The 19,897-nt window shown below is 39.8% G+C and overlaps 1 protein-coding gene across 1 annotated transcript in view; it reads right to left on the bottom strand.

Moving 5' to 3' along the window:
• BBS5 (Bardet-Biedl syndrome 5) overlaps positions 1-19,897 on the bottom strand; it is a 793,745-nt gene that overhangs the window by 690,654 nt on the left and 83,194 nt on the right. Inside the window, exon 4 of the mRNA XM_044075486.1 lies at positions 2,974-3,023. Coding sequence (XP_043931421.1) covers positions 2,974-3,023 — 50 coding nt within the window. The remainder of the gene's footprint in view (positions 1-2,973; positions 3,024-19,897) is intronic.

Raw genomic sequence — 19,897 nt, 5'->3', positions numbered from 1 at the left:
AGGCTGGATGGAAGACCAGCCACCCCTCTGCTTTAGGATTTCCAAGATGTCCCTGAAGGAAACATCATCAGGGGTGAGCTGGGGGAACCTTCCCCCTCATTGAAGTCAGTATCTTCGGTGAAAGACTCCTCCGGGGAGTCTAAGTGCTTCCTCTTGTACTTTTTCTTTGCGGGTACTTCCTCTGGGGGATGCTCCGGAAAAGTGTCCAAAGAGGAAACCACCAAGGTGGGTCTATCCTGGAAAACTTCTGCCCTCTGTCACGGGAATGAAACAGATGGAAGCTCCGGATGAAGGGATGTGGAGATCTGTCCAGACAGGGATGGCAGAGACTGTGAGCCCCCAATGGTCAAGGCCTTCTCCATGATTCGGAAGGCCTGTCCCCCCATACAGGGATGACAGCCTGGATCCAAAATAGACTCCTTCGGAACAGAGATCCCACCCCGCACCGAGAAGGCAACCCCCAAAACCGAAGCCTGGGTCAGTCCTACAAAAACTGAAGCACCAAGGGTCATGAATGGCTCCGAAGTTAAAGAAGCCGACCCATGGCCCTCATACCTGACCAAGAAGTCTCGACGCCAGAAGGCCTCCTGTGCTGAAGGGCCGAAGGTACTCAAGGCGGCTTTCGGAACCGGAGACGAAATTGCTACCGGAGCAAAGACAGTCGACGCCAGGAGTGTCAGAATCGAGGGCTCCAAAGACTCAACTGGAGTTGGAGGAGGAATAGGTGGTGTCATAGCAGGAGTGGTTCTGATGCCAGGTTGGCTAGGAACCGAAGAAGATCCCCTCACAGTAAGGAGCTGATCTACCAGTCTCATAATGTCAGCCTTGGAGAGACTCTTAGTGGATCGAACCAATGCTGTTGATGGAGACCTAGGCAGTCTGACATCGATGAAGGAGCTGGGAGGTCTACCCTTAAAAGGATCAATAGAAGGGGAGTACCTGGTTCTTGATACTGATATCAACTGAAGTTTTTCTTGTAACAAATCTTCTGTCGGTGTTGATGAAACCAATGTTGTCTCCAATGTTTTTGTTGATTTGGAGTTATGTCCTGTCTTCAGTGCCATTGAAACAGTCGGTACTGGAGATTTCTTAAAAGCTTTCTTTGTCGGTTCCTATACACTTGGAACCAAGGAAGGATGCTTTCCCGATAAAGGAGAAGAGAATGAAGATGAACTGTCTTCGGTTTTCGACACAGAAATGGCCTCTTCGAAGTCGGTCACTCTTCAAAAGGCCTTTCAAAATAAGCTTATTCTTACATTCCATTCGAGTAATGGTGGAGAAGCCATGGCAGACAGAGCAACTCTCTTGTAGATGGACTTTACTTAAACAATAAACAATAAACACACAATGTGTGTGCATCTGAATTGGACATTTTGCTCTGACACTTAAGACACCTCTTAAAGCCTGAGGTGCCTTTAGAAGACTTAACTGGCAACTCAGCCTTTTCAGCCATCACACACACAAATAGAAAAAGGCTTTTTTTTTTAATAGAGATATATAAAGGGAGGAAAATACCAACTATGGTAAGCAAAATATCCAGAAGGGTAACAGAGGAGTACCAACAATAGTACTTTGGCAGAAAACTACCAACAGTAAACAGAAAAATGGATAATAAGGACACTCACACATGTGGGAAACAGAAAGGAGAGGATCTGGTAAAAAATAAGTTTACTAGTAGAAAGAAATAAGCTTAGAGAAGGAAAAAACTCACTGAATTTTGAAGCAAGGCTCGAGAGTGGTTGAACGTGCCTGACACACGAAGTGGCAAACAAGATCTGAGGTAATCTTGAGAGGAGCATTATGGGTAAAAGCCTGGCTCGAGAGTTTGGAAGGCACGAGCTGAAATAGACGTCCGAGTCAGTTCTGAGGCTCAGAACCAAGCCCACAGTCAAGGATTATGTCAAGACTGATAACATCAGATATATTTTCTTTTTTAAGATTTTTTGAAAGGTTCACTTACAAGCAGTGCATCCCATGCAGTATTTTCTGGATTCCTTGTCCATCATTTGGCATCTTTTTTGATATTTCTGTCTCCAAATGCTAACCTATAGAGGCACAATCTTGCCTGTGGTGAGGTCCTCATAATACCAGGCACATTAACAAGGAAGATGTTTTGTTTCTTAAAATTTCTCATTCAACATATATAATCACACTCTGGTGGCACAAGCATGTCATCATACTCGCTCCTCTCCTAATGTAGCTGAACAAGAAATGGGTTTTCATTTCTGAGGTCATGCATGTCTGAATAAAGTGACTCAGACTCTCAGACCTCCCCAGAGAGAAAGGAGAGCAGGCCACAGGCTGTTACATCTTTTCTTCACCTCAGCCATCACTTCCAGTGCTCCAGATTTATTCCAAAACATGGCTATCTGGCAATGAGACCAAACATGTTGCCTCTGTGTCATTGTGTCATGAGCTAACTCAGAGGAAAGTTTTTTTTTTTTTTTTTTTTAATGCATGTGCGAGACTCCAGAATAAACTCTGCAAGAAAATTTTCCTTGACCTGTTCTGGTAAAGCAGACTCTTAGCATGTAACCTGATGGATGGCATGTCTCAAAGAAAATCTGAATTCAACTTATTTTAAATGCAGTACAAAGAAAAGCATGTTAAGCTGAAATAAATTGCACAATAAGGCATATTTCTAACAATCAATAAAGTTACTAGTTCACATTGCAGTTTAGCTAGATATGTTTTTCAAGTTTCCAAATCAACTGTCACATTACTCCATACTGACTTTGAAATGGCAGGCACATAAAAGATAATGCACCTTTATTGAGGAACACATATTAAAAAAATTTCATGTATGCACTATTTCTGAAATGTACAGTAATACATATTAATCAAGAAGTTATGTTAAAGCAGTAGTGGTGGGTTTTTGCCAGGCTAATCAACATGAACATATTTTCTACTTATGTATATTTCTAATTTTCTGCAACTGAACCTGTAAAAATTAATAGAGGTACTAAAACTTACTGAATTTGCAGTCCTGGTTGTAATGTTTATAATGCAGTTGTAGCCAACAGCTGAAAGAAAGACAAACAGTATCACGCAAGTATTAAATAAGTAGAAAATGCAATAAGCACACTTCTCTATAAAGCATTTTCCAAGCATACAATAATGTTGCAATAAATGATAATGCAATAATAAAAAGATTCATTGTAACAGAATGCGTTTTCAAAGGTAGACGGGATAAATAACAAAAGTAACCTGTCCAGGCACAAATCATACAATTAAAAAGTTGATCCAATTTTGAAGAAAAGTAAAAAAAAATGTTAGCGAAAGAAGGTGGGCTGTAAAGGGCATAGAAAATGTAAGAAATCAGAATACAAGATCCTGATATGGATTATTACTCTACATTCCAAAATAAGTTGCTAATTCAAGTTCAATAGCAAATGCATAATTCTGCTTAGCAACAGTGGGAGGAATAACATCTAGCCTAAAAGAGAATATTAAACCCTAGCAATATTTTCCACTGCATTCTACAAGAGGGTGGGATTCTAAAACGGAATATGTAAGAAAATATACATAGCAGGATACGTATGCCAAGCTGCCCTGTGCTGAGCTGTAAAGATTATAATGGTATGCCTCAAAACATCACATAGAGTCCATCACATTGACGCACATTCATGATTTGCTACTTATCTTACATTTTTCCACACACAAGATAAACAGAAAATCACAAGATAAAGCAATGTGTGTCTGGCTATACAGAGATAAAGTACAGCTGTGCTTAATTATGCTTATCCTAACAGTATACCTTTGAGGAAAGGACTGTGTAACAGCAGATCATAACAGTTGGGTCAACCCACCTTATTAGTGTCTTCAGATGTGAAAAAGCATTTGTTTCTTCCCTAGGACAAACCCATGTGGCTCTGCTATTGGCTAGGAACTGATACAGGTATGCATGAGGTTCTGTTATACAACCCACACTTTCCATGTTCCTTTCAGTTCATTGGGTCAATATTTACTGCAAGAAAGAGTGGATGTGGCACTACAGCCCTACCTAGGTTTGACCAAACAGGTTTAAAGGTAGTTACTAGGCATGCAGTCAAGGAAGCCATTGAGGAGCCTAGCCCAGTTTTCCAACTGCCCCAGATGTTAGGTTAACTGACTTGCTCAGAGTCACGTCAGTAAGCAAACAAAGGCTAAGGGACTCAAATCCTGTGCACAAGAAGCAGCTCATTAACAGCTCATAGCCTTAATCTTCTGCAGTAACTGCCAAACATGTGCATATGTGTGTGTGTGTGTGTGTGTGTGTGTGTGTGTGTGTGTGTGTGTGTGTGTGTCTACAGTGTATGTAGTCATATTATATATAATACAAGTAAATTAGTGTAAATAAAACCAGTTTTTACATGACCAATCATCTGAAAAACATGCAGATTAAATATACAGAAAAATAAAAATAAAAAGTACAAAAAGCTGTTAACACAGGAATTACAACATCTACATATTTGTTTATTGGCCAAATAGAGGATGACAACTTGAACCAATCCTGGTTATAGTATTCTATTTGTAACATGTTACAGCTGCACTAACTCTGTATTTATTTTAGGTTTTACAACTGGAACATTATTTACATGCTGGAATGTTTTCTCTTCTCTGTATTTAAATTGTGATTTTAATGAAATCATTCAATCTGTTCCTCATTTGATGTATACAGGTGTTCTTTTTTTCACCTTTATTGACTTATGACTTAAGACATTGGCAAACAAATATTTATATAAAAGAAAAGAGATGACAATAACGTATTCCCAGTTGCAAACATTATACAAACGCATATTCATCTGTAAAATTATCAATCAGACATTGCATAAATTGATCAATTTCTGCCTTCACTTAAACCTCACTGCTTCTTCAATACATTATCCTGCATGTTTTGTTCCCACAATTTCCATTTTTTCTATGTAATTTGCTTCTACCCTTTTCTAAAGATCCAACTTCCAGTACTTTTACCTCTGTTACAATATTCGCTATTTCAAATACAGTCGGTTTAAACTTTAACTGCCATTTTCTAGTCGTTGCTTTCTTGGTAGCTCCCAGAATTAAACTTAACAAGGCCTTTCTATGTTTAGGCAATTCAGATTCTGTATCCCAGCTAAAAAAACATAATTTCTTTAGTTATACCCATTTGCTCACCCAATATTTCTGACAGAGAATTTTTAAAGTCTGCCAACTCATTACATTCCCAAAACATATTCCCAGTTACCTCTTTCCACACCATCATACCTCCAACACTTGGCATCTACATAACAAAAATTATTTGGAGTCTGCTTGGGGTATAAAAACAAATATACAAATACTTTCAAGCAAAAATCCTAAATCTTCTAGACTCTGTTGCATATTCGGGAGCCATACGCACACTCTCCCATTGTTTTCTTGGGAGTTGTTCACCCAATCTCTCTTCCCAGTCTTTTATAACCTCTTCTGATTGGTTCCTATAATTGTGATGCAATATTATATATGCCTTACTAATTATTCCTTTTTAGCAGCAACTTCTACTCTAGATTCAGCTAAGAACTCTATCAGAGCAAGTCTTTCACTTAGGATTCCCCGATCCCTTTCTCTTTGCCTATAGTCTGATATCAAGGGAAGACAGTCTCTTGCCTGCAGTCCAAATGTCTTCTTGGCCTTTTCCCAGTCTGTTACCTTTCCCTCTCTAGTTATTTGCTCCCGGTACCTTAGTTTCTTTGCCAGTTTTCTCCAGTAAATGCCATCCCTCTCTTGCCTATTCTTTATACCCCAAATTGCAGTCATCCCTATCAGCAAAATCTAATTTTTCCATTCATTCTCGTGCTGTCTTAGTTCCTAGAATAATTTCTGCTACTTTATGAATATAAAATTCTGTATGGTTGTTGTTACGCAACAAAATCCTACTTTCTCCTTACTTTTTGAATCCCCCCCACTGCTTCATCATCATTCCTTTCCACTTTGAATTATAGTTTTCTGCTTGTGTTATGTATATATTCCTCAACAGTGTAGCTCCAAAATATCCTTTCAAATCACGTAATCCTAAACTACCTTGTTTTATTAGAAGGATCGACTTATCCCACTTGACCTTTGACCTTTCCCCCTCCTAGATAAGATACTTCAACTCTATTAATTACTATCCACAACTTCTCCTCTGGTTGACAAAATATACCTGACTTGTAGATAAAACTAAAGGCATTAAAAACATTTTCACTGCTTGTATCTTGCTATTCATATGCAAAAACATGAGCTTCCTAGTTTCTCAGTTTTTGTATTATCTTTTCTTTAGTCTCTTCCCACATATACTTAGGAGCCATAACAGAATCTTTTTTAATCTATACTCCTAAATACTTCATTTTATCATGTCCCCATAAATAATGGGTACTGCGGCACTAATTCATGTGTGCATACATAGTTTAGAGCTATAAACTTTGTTTTACCTTCATTAATTTTATATCCTGAAAAGACAAGAAACGGTCTCAAAATGTTCCACAACATTGAGATGTCACTTTCTGGTTTTAGCAGGAACAAAATAATATTTTCTGCAGTAAAGCCAACTTTTACTGACAACCATGTCCTTATTTTCTTTGTCAATGGTTCTGAATATAATACAAATAACAAACGGGAAAGAGGACGCCCCTGCCTGGTTCCTCTGTTCAGACACAACTTAGAGAGGAACCTTCCCACTTTAATTTTTGTCTCTGATCCCTCATATATCCTTCTAATTAACCTTATTATTGAATCAGGGAATGCAAATGATTCCCTTGCCCTACTTATAAAATCCCAGCTTACTCTGTTGAATGCTTTCTCTGCATCAAGACCCATCAGCAACACCAGTATTTTCTCACATTCTGCCTCCCTCTGGATCATCACTGTTCTATTAATGTTGTCAAATGTCTGCTCCCCCCAACAAAAACACACTGATCCATATTTATTAATTTCAGGAACACCTTTGCCATTCTTTTAGTTGCTATGGACATGAGCACCTTATAATCATGGCTTAAAATTGAAATGGGGCTGGGTCTGATGGGTTTTACTGTCTGTAGGTATTACAGCCACCACAGCCATCTTCCAGGATGTTGGTGTTTCACTTCCTTTGAACATACAGTTAAATAAAACATTCTCAATCTTTATCATTTTCTTCCTTCCTAGCTTCCAAACTTCCACAGGAATGCCATCTATTCCTGGAGACTTTCCTGCAGATTGATTATATGTCACCATTATTATCTCATCTCCACCTATCTCAACTCTTAATTGTTGAGCCTCATCTACCTCTAACCTTAGCATACTTAAGTCTTTCATAAGTACTTCCATTTGTGCTCTTTCTGGATTTCCACATTTCTCTCCTTTATTCAATTTTTCATTAAATTTCCAAAATATGTCTAATACCTCTACAGGATCTCTGGTTATTTTTCTTGTTGCAGGCTCCCTAAATTTGACAACAACCCATTCTACTTTTTGTTGCCTAAGTCATTGTGCTACAAGCTTTTGTGCTCTGGCATTATTATCAAAAAAGGTTGCTTAACAGCAATCTTTCCAGACTCATGCATATTATCCGGATACTCCCTTATATTGTCTTTACCACTCTGCAAATGCACCTCTTCTTGTTCTCCGAGATTCCCCTTACTCTGCAATACTTTAACCTTTGCCAGCCCCTCTAAATAATTCTTGTTACTTCTTAACCATACATCCCTTTCTTTTATTTCTACCCTATTCTTAAAATCCATTTTAATTTTATCCCACACACTAGCTATAACTTCTGAAGAAATTTCTATCTTCCCTCATAACGCTTAAATAACTTCCACTACCCATTCCTTAAATTTCTCTCTTTTTAACAGATAGGTAGGGAAGCACCACTGTTTCATTTTTACTTCATCACCCTGCATTTCTATCTTAGTTATTATTGGCATGTGATCAGAAATAGTTATTGGATGCCTGTCGAAGTTTTCAATTAAATGTATGTAATCCTGTGAAATATAATTTCTATCTAGTCTAGTCCAGTTATTATACCTTGAGGAATAATAAGTACATTCTCACAGAGTACCTACTACTGAATTCACATCTTCCATACCAAATATTTTCAAAAATGTCTTTAGAAATATGCCCTTGTGTTATATTTTCCCTTCTATGTCCCCCAGACACATCCTCACTGTTGCAAATCAAGTTCTAGTTCTCAACTCTAAGTAATATTCCCTGCCAAAAGCTGATTATTTCTCTCAAAATGTTCTTAATCTTCATAATAGCAGTTTTAGGTGGAATATTAATACATGCCAGCTTAATCCTCCTCCCTTGCCAGTAGCCCCTTATTACCATAAATTTACCATTACTATCTTTTTTCCTTCTTGTATCACTATTGGTGCTCCAATAGCAATTAGTACTCCCCTTTGTCTTTGCCATGGATATTCTACTGAATATCCATCCTAAAATCCTTTCTTTATCAAATTCACATGCCTTTCTTCTTTCCAAATGCATCTCATGCAGCATTGATATTTGCACTCTGCACTTCTTAATATAATTCAATACTTTACTTTTTGTCTATATCTGTAAGGCCATTCACTTTCCAAAATAATATGGACAGTGTAGTCATTACGATAAGAAGGTATTATACCCACCTATTATATATGTCAGCTTTTTCAAATGTATATTTCTAGCTTTTGTGTTACGTGCACCCACTAATGTATGGCAGGTTGATCACTGATACAGTTGTTTCTTGCCCTCTCCTTTTGAACCTATGTTACAGTTTACAAGACTTTTTGTTTTAATGAAAATCCTCAAAAGCACATTCCAGAACACCCCCATAACATACTGACTTAAACGCACAAAACCATGTACATCTTTAAATAATGAAGTGTAACTCTCCTGATAGGAACTACTGTCCCAAGTATACAGTTGTTCTTTAATAAAAATAATATTTATTAAAATGTTCATTATTTGTAGTCTGTCCAGGCCAAATATCTTTCCCGGATTATTATTCTTTATCTATAGAAACAACTGGAAGTTCTATTATTTATTTTATTTTTTTCATAAAAATGAAAGAACTAATTTTATTATTTATAAGCAACCATAAAATTACACAGGTGGGCAGTACACAATATATAAGACATCAGCATCCATTGTCACATATAGGGAGAATTGTTGGAAAGAAGCTTTACTTAGCTCAGATTAGGCATACACTGAGATAAATCATAAACTAAGTGTAGTAAAGTTTTTGAAAAGGGTATAGAAGAATGCCAACGTTTTACATGCAATTTATTTTGAAACAAACTATGGTCCAATTTATACCAATGAGAAGAGCAAAAGACTTATTGATTATACTTCATTTTCAAGCCTTGGTCATATGGTAAAGAAACTGATCTTGAGGCTTACAAAGTCTGTTTCAAAAACAAACTAAGAAAGTTTACTATTATTGAAAGTTAAACCATTGAAGATCATCTGCTGGGTTATCCAGGTAACATTTAAAATGGTTGTGCAACCCTTAGGCACATTATAATCATTAAAAATTTCAACTGATGATGAGAATTCCTATGAAAAAAGTTAGCAAAATTCAGTGGTTTCAGCATAGAAAAAGATATTGCATTTGTCATTTGCCCTCCAATTAAAATAACAACACTGGTCACTATTAGCTGCCCAGACTGCATACCATGTGCTAATTCTAATTCTTTTAGCAAACCATGAATGTTTCTAATTAAATCTACAATAATTTATGTAACCGGAGATTGTGGAATACTTTAGTATCTAAGAAAGGCAATTAAAAATGGTTGCACCCAACTTCAGATATCTATTTAGGCCATATTTTATTCCAAGTAGGCAACTCTAACATCACAAACAATATTTTAAATAACTTAGATAATTTACAAATTAAGTAATACCTACAGAAGGCTTGTAGTCTGAAATCAGCTATTGATTTGGGAGCAAATAATTTATAATATGAAATTCTAATTGATTTTGGAAGCCAAACTTATTTCAACAACTCATTATGGATTATAGTAGTTACTTATATGGAAATGTACAAAAAAAATAAAAAAGAAACAATAACTTCAAAAAAGCACTAATTTTGATGACTGACAGTTTGATTAGAAAGAATTTAATAGCCTCTGCTCAAGAATGAACTTGCTGAATCTTCTTGCAATCCAATCTTTTTTTCTGAATAAGTGAACAAATATTTTAGCTGGTAAAAATGTTTATACAAAGAATATATAAAAAAGGAAAGATTAATATTTTGGGACCTGCCAGTGGTCTGTGGCTGCTGTTGCTTTGTAGCTATTTTAAAATTCTTAATTTACAGCTTGCTTACTTCAGTTGTTTGTTTTCCTTTGCTCTTACTTTATTGTAGTTTGCTTTACTTTATTTTTTTTACTTAAATATTTACAAGTTCTTGGCTAAGGCCAGTTGGCCAAGATTTGTTTTTCATTCTTTGACTGCAAAGGGATAAAAGCTAGCTGATTAGTGGAATAAGCTGAAAAGTAGCATCATACATCTACAACACCACATCAATCACAGCTAACCAGTATGTTCAAAACATATGCAAAGGTTGTAAAGGAAAGAACTGCCAAACCCTCTTAGAATACACAAAGATCTCAGTCTTAAGCGCACATGGCAACACCTAATCCCTCTCCATTAACAGACCACAAATCTATGTAGCTCACCTGAGAGTCAGAAGAAAAGCATGCCTAAGCCCATAAGGCCCACTACGTCTGCTTCCAGAGCTGGGAATGTTTTAACTCGGAATTGTTTTAGTTATGTGTAACTATATTTAAGCATTAGATTCCACATTCACCAGACTAGACAAGAAATGGTTGACTGTAAGCTGCATGTCCAGTGTCAGTATCCATGATTTCACAAAGGCCCCAATATCCCTTAAACCAGACAAATGTGACTATGACCTAATAATGGCTCATGTGGGAGTGAAAGACCAGGGGAGCTGCACCCAAAGAGACATGATGAATCTTACTATGTATGTGTTAGAGGCAGGAAAGACACTGGTCTTAAATAGTATTATGCATGCATCAAGAATGATGCCTAAACACAAAAACAAAATAATTTGCTTTAACAATAAGCAAAGTAGTTGGTGTCATTCTAAAGGAATCCAGTATATATCAGCCTGGGACAAGATAGGAAATGAAACGTCCTGCATCAACAGGGATGGCTTACAGGGATCAGGGATTCTACATACTGGCAAAATCCTTTATGTTCCCCATAATGCTTTGTTAAGGCAGAGTCTCCCTACTGGACACTGCAACACAGCAAACTCAAACTTGTATAACATCATGGTGGCATTAGTCAACAGCAGGATTCTAAATAGAAAGATGTAAAAAGCAAAGGGCTTCCAGCAACTAAAGCAATTTACATATGTGTAGGTACTGAGACATCATTCAATGTACTGATGTCACTCTCTCTATATCTGAGTTTAGTGCCTATTATGCCTTCAGATCCTTGGGTAACTGCGGGAAGAATGTATTTTTGTCAGAAACACCATCACTTCGTATCAAATTACCAATGACCCAAACCTTGAGCTCCCAGAGATCCAAATCACACTTTCCAAGGCACTACCTGAAGACAATACATACTCATTCCCCTCACATAATTTCATGTACTACGTCTCCATTTATTCACATAAAATAACTCTTTCATATGTATTCATTCTCTCCTCATGCTATATTTAACTTATTATTCCTCCCCCTTTATCCTCCTCACACTGCTCCCCCAAAACAATTTTTTCTTTCTTGGACATGCTGTATACACACAATTGATCTGAATATTCACACTTCTTGCTGAACATGTGTATTTAATTTTAGTTTAATAATGTTGCACATCAAATCAGCTGTCTTTTTCTTAAATGCTTCATAATGTCCCATTAAAATGCTTTATGCTTAGTGTACTTTTGGTTTCAACTGGGCACAGCCTGAAAACTGTCAATTAGGATCAGTATTCTACTCCAGTTAACAGTGAACTTCCTGTGGTTGAGGGTTTAATTCTCTCAGCTTTCATTTGCCTTCTGAGTAATCCTGAGCAAGTCAATTCAGCAGACAGTGTTTTGAGGCAACTGAGAATTTGGGGTAGCCTACTTAATGAACTCCTAAACTCAATGCCCAGCAGATTGGAACTAGTCTTAGAATCCTTGTGAAAGGCTAAAAATAATATTTCCATAAGGCAACACAACATATCAAGCTGCATTCTTATTAGTTTCAAGTATGCACTACCACTGCACTGTTCACCCTCAGGTTATCCACAAGGTCTGTGCCTGATGCAAGGAGAACAACCACTGTAACTCTCAAATTATAGGCCCATAAGCCTCGCCATTCTTACATATAAAGTCATGAAACATACCATAACAGAACTCATTGGTTCATAGGTAGGTACTGGGCTATTGGCCCTAGGGCCTGTAAATGCCTAGCCATAAAGATTTCCTGGCTTTCACCACCCAAAAATTATTTTCCTGTGCCCCTGTCGTGCAAAGCCACAGAAGTGATCCCCGGGGTGAATTTCCTATCTCTCATCCAATCGTCAAGATTTTTCTTAAAGAGGGCTAATGAGGTGTTCTGCTTGACATAAATGGGCAGTCTCTTCCAAAGTAATGGGAAGTCTCTGGGACAGGAACCTATCCCTCCAGCATGTTTTGTTTCTTGTGGTGACAAGGTTTATGTCCCTGGAGCATGTGGCTCAGAGGGATTGGGATTTTTGTAAGTGTAGCATGTCCAACAACTCTGGCTTTCACATAGCTTTGTATGTTAAGCAGAGATCACCTCTGAGAAGGCGATATGCGACGGAGTAGAGCTGGAGTTTTTTGAGATGGTCTGCATAGGGCATCTGTTTGAGGCCGGTGATCCTCATTGTGGGGTATTTCTGTGGCCTTTCCAGTTGTTGTAAATGTCTTGTGAGGTACATACCAAACGGGGAGTTGTACTCTATAATAGGTCTAATGAGGGATGAGTAGAGAGGAACAATGACCTCCTTTTTTCTGGATGAGAAAACTTTTGTGATGAGGTGTGCCACATAGAAGGATTTCCTGACCACTGTGGCGATGTGGTTATCAAAGGAGAGACTACTGTCCACCTGCGTTCCTAGGTCTCTTATCACACTTTCCATGTTAAGTGGACTACTGCCTAAGTGATAGTTCATGGGCAAAGGGTTTTTCCCAAAGGGGATGACTATGCATTTTTTGGCATTGAGCTTGAGGCCATGGCTATGACACCAGGCATCTGTCTCAGTGAGGCCCTTTTGTAGAATGTCCAGATCATTTGGGGATTCAATAATGGCTCCCAGTTTGCAGTCGTCTGCGAACTTTGTTAGCCATAGACCCTCTGTGTTGGCCTGAACTTCAGAGAAGTAGATGCCGAACAGGAGTGGACCCAGGACTGAGCCCTGTGCTACTCCACTTGTAACTGGTCTGGAGTCAGATTTGGAGTCGGCTACTTTCATGGTGTGGGTTCTGTCAGTAAGCCAGCTTGCAACCCATTGCGTGACATAGGCATTGATGCCCAGTTTAGTGAGTTTATCTATGATACCAGAGTGGGGGATGGTGTCGAAGGCTTTGGCGAGGTCCAGATAGGCTGTGTGAACCACTTTACCCTCGTCCATGGCTCTGGAGACTGCTTCAAAGAAGTCAGTCAGGTTTAGGAGACATGATCTGCCTTTCACGAACCCAAATTTGGTGGGGTCCAAAGTCTGAAGGCTATGTATGCCTTTGTTTATAAGTTCCATGATGATACATTCCATGGCTTTGCAGATCAGGCTCATCAAGCTAATGGGGTGGTAGTTCCTGGGGTCCATGGTGGATCAGCCCTTGCGGAGTGGGATAACCGTAGCTGTGTGCCATTCATTAGGCACAAAGCCTGTCGTGAGGCTATGACTGAACATGGCACTTAGGTGGAGTGCTAGTTCGTTTTGTAGTTCGTGCAGAACACAGCCCGGGATGTTGTCTGGTCCCATGGATGCTGTATTCTTGGCTTTGGAGAGTGCGGTTTTAACCTGTGCGGCTGTGATTACTGGGACTTGGTATCCTTCTGGTATTGAGATGGGCCCTTTAGGGGGTGAGAGAGGGGTGAAGTTTGCACTGAATCTATCTGTCAGGATTTTGGCAATATCAGTTGGTTCTGTATATTTAGTGCCATTGTGCTGTAACTCAGAGCAGATCTGAGTGCTGCCATTGAGATTCTTGACATAACTATGGAATGCCTTGTGGTTGTCTTTAGAATCTGTGCTGATTTTGTTTTCGTAACTAGCTTTGGATGATCCTATGAGGGATCTCAGCTTCTTACTGAGGCTGACAAGGGAGTTTTTCCAATCTTGGGATTTTACTCTTTTTTGCAACAGTTCCTTCCTTTTGTTGTAGAGTTTGTTTATGGCAGGGACCACCAGACTGGCTTCCTTTTTCTGGAGGACAGCGTCTTGGTTCTATTTGGGATGCCACAGTCCATGCACTCATGTATGTGTTCATATAGTGCATTGGTGTACGATTCAGCAGTCGTACTTCTACTTTCCGTCTGCATGGGTGTCATAAAGTTTGACACTTCTGTCTTGAGAAGCATGAAGTTAGCTTTGGAGAATTTTTTTATGGTGGTTACCTTAATGGAGGGATGGGGGCGGGATAAGGATGTCTAGGGTAATTAGCTTATGGTCGGATCTGACCAACGAGGAGCTGACCTCTGGTGTGGAGCATTGGTCGCCCATGTTGGTAATGACCAGGTCCAGGATATTGGTGCCCCTGGTGGGGGTATGGATAAGTTGATCTAAGGTGTTGGAATTTATGAATTCCAAGAATCGTTGGTCAAATGTGTTGGTACATAAGTAGTTTTCCCAGTTAATAGCGGGGTAGCTGAATTCACCCAATATTAGGGTATTTGGTTGTACCTTAATACTTTCCAGTATGTTAAGAAAAGTGGAGTGGGAATGGGGCATAGTGGGGGATCTGTAGCAAGCTACAATTGGGACTGCAGTCTTGCCTAGTGTTAGTTGCACCTGGAGAATCTCGGATGCATTATGTTGGGCAACTAGCCTGGAGGTGTGGATATCCATGGTGAATATGAACATGCCTCCACCTTTAGTGTTTTGGTCCAGGTTAGGTGGCCGAAATGTGTGGTATGAATTGTACCCTGGTATTGCAGTGGTGCTCTCTGGAGCCTTGAAACAGGTCTCTGCCACTGCACAGCTGTCAATGTTCTCCATTTTGAGGAGTGCCTTAAGTGAGTGCATATTGAGGTTTAGACTTCTAGTATTGAATAGCATTACCCTCAGTTTTTGTTTGCTTGTACCTGTTACAGTGGTAATTTTGTAGTTTGAACCCTGCCTAAAAAAGGCACTACAGGGGTGGCAACAGCCTTTGCCAGTATCCGGAATCCCAGGGGTGACAGGAAAGTACAGTTGTGTACACTTACCATAAATGTAGATGTTCAAGTGTATTCACTGTTGCAGTCATTACATTTGGGTAATCTGCTGGCAGGTTGCCCTCAGTCGGCTTGAATAACAAAGTCTTGGGTCCTGCATCGGTTGCTGTCTCTTCTTCCATGACATCAGGTCATCAGGGGTATAAAACATGCAGCCGATGCCATTTTATTCAGTTTTTCTTGCCCCAGATGTCAGGTGCCCCGCAAATGGGAAGCAAAAAAAAAAATATATATATATACATATATATATATATATATATATATATATATATATACACATATACATATATATACATATACATATATATATATATATATATATATATATATAAATACACAGAAATAAATGTAAATGCACTTTTAGCAATGTAAACTTTACCTTCATCTAAAAGCAAATACACCACAAAGGCTTTAGAATATAGTGAAGGAAAGAGAAGTTATAGAAAAGGGGGATGGCGGGTGGGTAACCCGGACTGCAACAGTGAACACACTCGAACATCTACATTTATGGTAAGTGTACACAACTGTACTATGTTCTTCGTGTTTCACTGTTGCAGTCATTACATTTGGGTAGAATCCCAAAGCTATGAAAGGGAGGATGGAACTAAATAGCATTAGGAGCGGCTAAAAGGCCCTGCAGAACTGCAGTGGCAAAGCCTGCCCTGGATTTGGAGAAGAGAGGCAAATGATAATGGCTTTGTGAAGGTATGAACAGAGCTCCAAGTAGCAGCTTCTAGAATGTCTTTGGTTGGAACTCCTCTGACAAAAGCTGCCGAGGTAGAGGCAGCCCTGGTGGAATGTGACCTGATCCCCTTGGGCACAGGTTTACCATGGTGCAAGTAGCAGAAACGAATGCAGTGGCTTATCCACTTAGAAATAGTCTGCTTTGATATAGCCTTCCCCACTGATCCTGCAGCAAATGCCACCAGTAGTTGCTCAGACATTTTTAGAGATTTGGTCCTGTTTAAGTAGAATCTTAGTTGTCTGTGTACGTCCAATGAATAAAGAATCCACTCCCCCTTGTTCTGCGGATTTGGGCAAAATGTTGGCAGGTAAACTGTTTGGTTAAGAGCCACACTGGATACCACCTTAGGCATAAAAGAAGGATTGGTCCTGGGGGACACCCTGTCCATGTAAAATGTAATAAAAGGATCCACAGCCATGACAGCCAATAGTTCTGAAACCCTTCTTGCTGAAGTGATTGCCAAAAGGAAAGCTGTTTTCCAAGATAAAAATTTTATATCCACAGTAGCTGCTGGTTCAAAAGGAGGCAGGGTGAGTTTTTCCAGAACAAAATTGAGGTCCCATGCAGGAATTGGTGATCTTCTGGGAGGCCTTAAATTTTTGGCCCCTCTAAGATACTGTTTAAGCAGAGGATGAGAAAAGAGGGGAGGCTCCGTGTTGTAATGAGCAAAGATGGCAGAGGCATGGATTTTTATTGAAGAAAAAGATAGGCCCTTGTCAAGCATCTCAGTCATATATTGTAAAATCTGAGGGATATTGGGCTTTGCTGTGTCCGTTGCTCGTGCTTGGTTCCAAGCACAGAATCTCTTCCATTTACCAGCATAAGATTTTCTAGTCCTAGGCCTTCTGGCTTCCAAAATTACATCCATCACAGATTTATTGAGAGATGTTGTTTGAATAATTAAATGATCAGCCATGCTGCAAGGTTCAGGGTTTGTAGTTGAGTGTGCAGAATTTGATTGTTCTGCTGAGACAGTAAATGAGGTATTTGAGGCAAGTACCAAGGAGGGAGTTGAGACATATTCCTTAGAATTGGGTACTAGTGCTGGTGAGGCCAGTCCGGAGCAATTAGGATCATTTTTGGTTTTTCCTGTCTGACCTTTAGTAAGACCTAGGAGAGAAGAGGCAGAGGGGGAAAGGCAAAGACTGATAGGTTTTTCCAACTGAAGGATAGGGCATCCACTTTCCATGCTTGTCTGTGATAAGTCCTTGTGCAGAATTTGTCCAGATGATAATTTTGGGGAGAGGCAAAAAGATCTATGTCTGGGCTCCCCCATTTCTGTGTTAACATGCTGAAGATTTGTGGATCCAGTTTCCACTCATGCGGGTCCATAACATTTCTGCTTAGGTCGTCTGCCAGAGTATTTTGTTTTCCTGGCAGGAACTGAGCTTGAAGATGCATTTGGTAAGTCAAAGCTGTGTTCCACAATGCAATGGCTAGTCTGCATAGGGGGTAGGAATGTGTACCCCCCCTGCTTGTTTATGTACCACATAACCGTGGTGTTGTCCGTCTTTATCAGTAGTTGTCCTGGATGAAGTAAGTCCTTGAAGGCTGTCAGAGCATTCTGAACAGCTAGCATCTCTTTCTGGTTGATATGCAGATGCATTTGTTTTGTGCTCCATTTGCCCTGAATGCATCTCCCCGCCAGGTGGGCCCCCCAAGCATAGTCTGATGCGTCTGTAGTTAGGGTTTGGGTGGCAGGGGGTAGAGTGAATGACAGTCCCTTGTTTTGGTGACATGTCTCTGCCCACCAAAGAAACTCCTGTTGTAGGCAGGGAATGAGAGGAATCATTGTTTCCAGACTGTGACAATGTTGACTTCATACGCTTTTTAGGTACCATTGAAGTTTCCTCATATGCAGTCTCACATATGGAATTAGTAGAATGCAGGATGCCATGAACCCCAAAGTCTGCAGAATTTGTCTTGCAGATAACTGGGTTTTTGTTGCCATTTGTTTGAAGTATGTTGTCAGTTGCCTTTGTTTGTATGGCGTAAGGTAAGCCATCTGGGCAGTTGTATTCAAGCTTGCACCCAGGAATGTAATCATTTGAGAGGGTACCAGTTGGGATTTCTTTTCGTTTATTGTGTACCCTAGGCATGTTAGAAGCCTTTTTACAAACACCAGATGTCAAAGAAGAGTGTCCTTGTCCTCTGCTTGAATGAGACAGTCATCCAGGTAAGGATAAATTTGTATGCTTCTTTGTCTGCAGAATGCAATTACTGGTGCCAGGCACTTTGTAAAGACCCTGAGCACAGTAGATAAGCCAAAGGACAGTGCAGAGAATTGGTAATGCAAAAAACCTGCCTTGAAGCGGAGGTATCTTCTGCACGATTCCCTTATTGGGATATGCAGGTATGCCGCTTTTAAGTCTAGAGTCACTAACCAAGTGTTCCTGTCCAGCATAAGCAGCATCTGTTGTAAAGTCAGCATTCTGAATTCTGGAATGTCCAGGATTGTGTTCAAAATCGATAAGTCCAGTATTGGACGCCAGGCATTGTCTTTTCTGGGTACCAGGAAAAGTCTTGAATAAAAACCTTGTCCTTTTTCCTTTTCTGGTACTGGTTGAATAGCCCCCATGTCCATGAGGGACATAACTTGTTTCTGAGCCTCTGCCCATTGATTTTGTGGCAGATCTGGCCAACCTTTTGGAATTGGCAAAGTATGGAAATGAAATCTGTACCCCTGGGATACTATGTTTAATACCCACTTGTCCTGGGTAATTAACTGCCAATTTTGAACATGAAGTGCTAATTTTCCTCCCAAGGGGGACTGCAAAAAGATAAGTGCTTGGTAAAGGTAGAGGGAAGTCATTGAGACTGCTTACTGTAGGGTCGTGCTTTGTTTCCTCCAGATTTGGAGGTGGAGGCACCCCATTGCTTTGACCTGTAAGAACCCTGTGATTGGTATCTAGAGCCTTTTGAGTGACTGGATTTGCCTTGAGCGGCTCTGTTGGACACAGGAAAGGACCAATTTTAATTGGCCAGTGCCTACTGAACCTGGGTGGCTGCACTTGTAAGAAATCTTTTACAGTTTGCATAGATTTAGCTTTGTCTTCCATTTTCTTTAAAACCTCTTCTACCTTATTACCAAACAGAGCATCCTGCTGCAAGGGGGCATCCAACAATTTAGCTTTAACATGATCAGGCAAATTTTGCTCCTTGAGCCAGGCATGCCTTCTAATCACAGATCCAGTAACTGCGGCCATGCAAGAGGCCTCCAAGGAATCAAAACCACATTGCAAAGTATGCTTTCCAACCTGTTCTGCTGAATGCAATAATTCCTGTAATTCTTTATTTTCCACACAATCAGAAATCAACATCATTTTCTGTTTCAATAAGCCCATAACATGCTGTTGATATTTAAGCATATGAAACTGGCAGTTTAAGACCCTAATTGCCAAGGTTGCAGACGTATAAACCTTCTTTCCCCATCTATCCAGTGCCCCAGAATCTCTATCAGAGGGGGTAGGATTTTTGGATGTAGAGGCCTTTACACCTTTGGGACCCTGTGAGATAGTCTTAGGATCAGCTGCAGGACTTTTGAATAGAAATTTGTGGGAGTCAGGAACCTTCTAATATCTGTCTGGCTTACTAGGAGCCGGAGGTAGGGAATCAGGAGCCATGCTTGATTCTGAAAACATATCATCAACAATGTCTAATACAGGAGGCATTGCCAAAGGCCTATGCTGAGGAAGAAGAAGGAAATCCCTAAGCCTCTTTTTTGATTCAGAGAAATCCTGACTCTCCCAGTGAAAATGTTCCCTTAAAGTATGCAAGGTTTCTCCAAAAGAGTAATCCTCAG

Source organism: Protopterus annectens, chromosome 6.part1 (assembly GCF_019279795.1).
Source record: "Protopterus annectens isolate FY-2018-M chromosome 6.part1, PAN1.0, whole genome shotgun sequence".
Taxonomy (NCBI): Eukaryota; Metazoa; Chordata; order Ceratodontiformes; family Protopteridae; genus Protopterus; species Protopterus annectens.
This window is presented reverse-complemented; position numbering and strand designations above follow the sequence as displayed.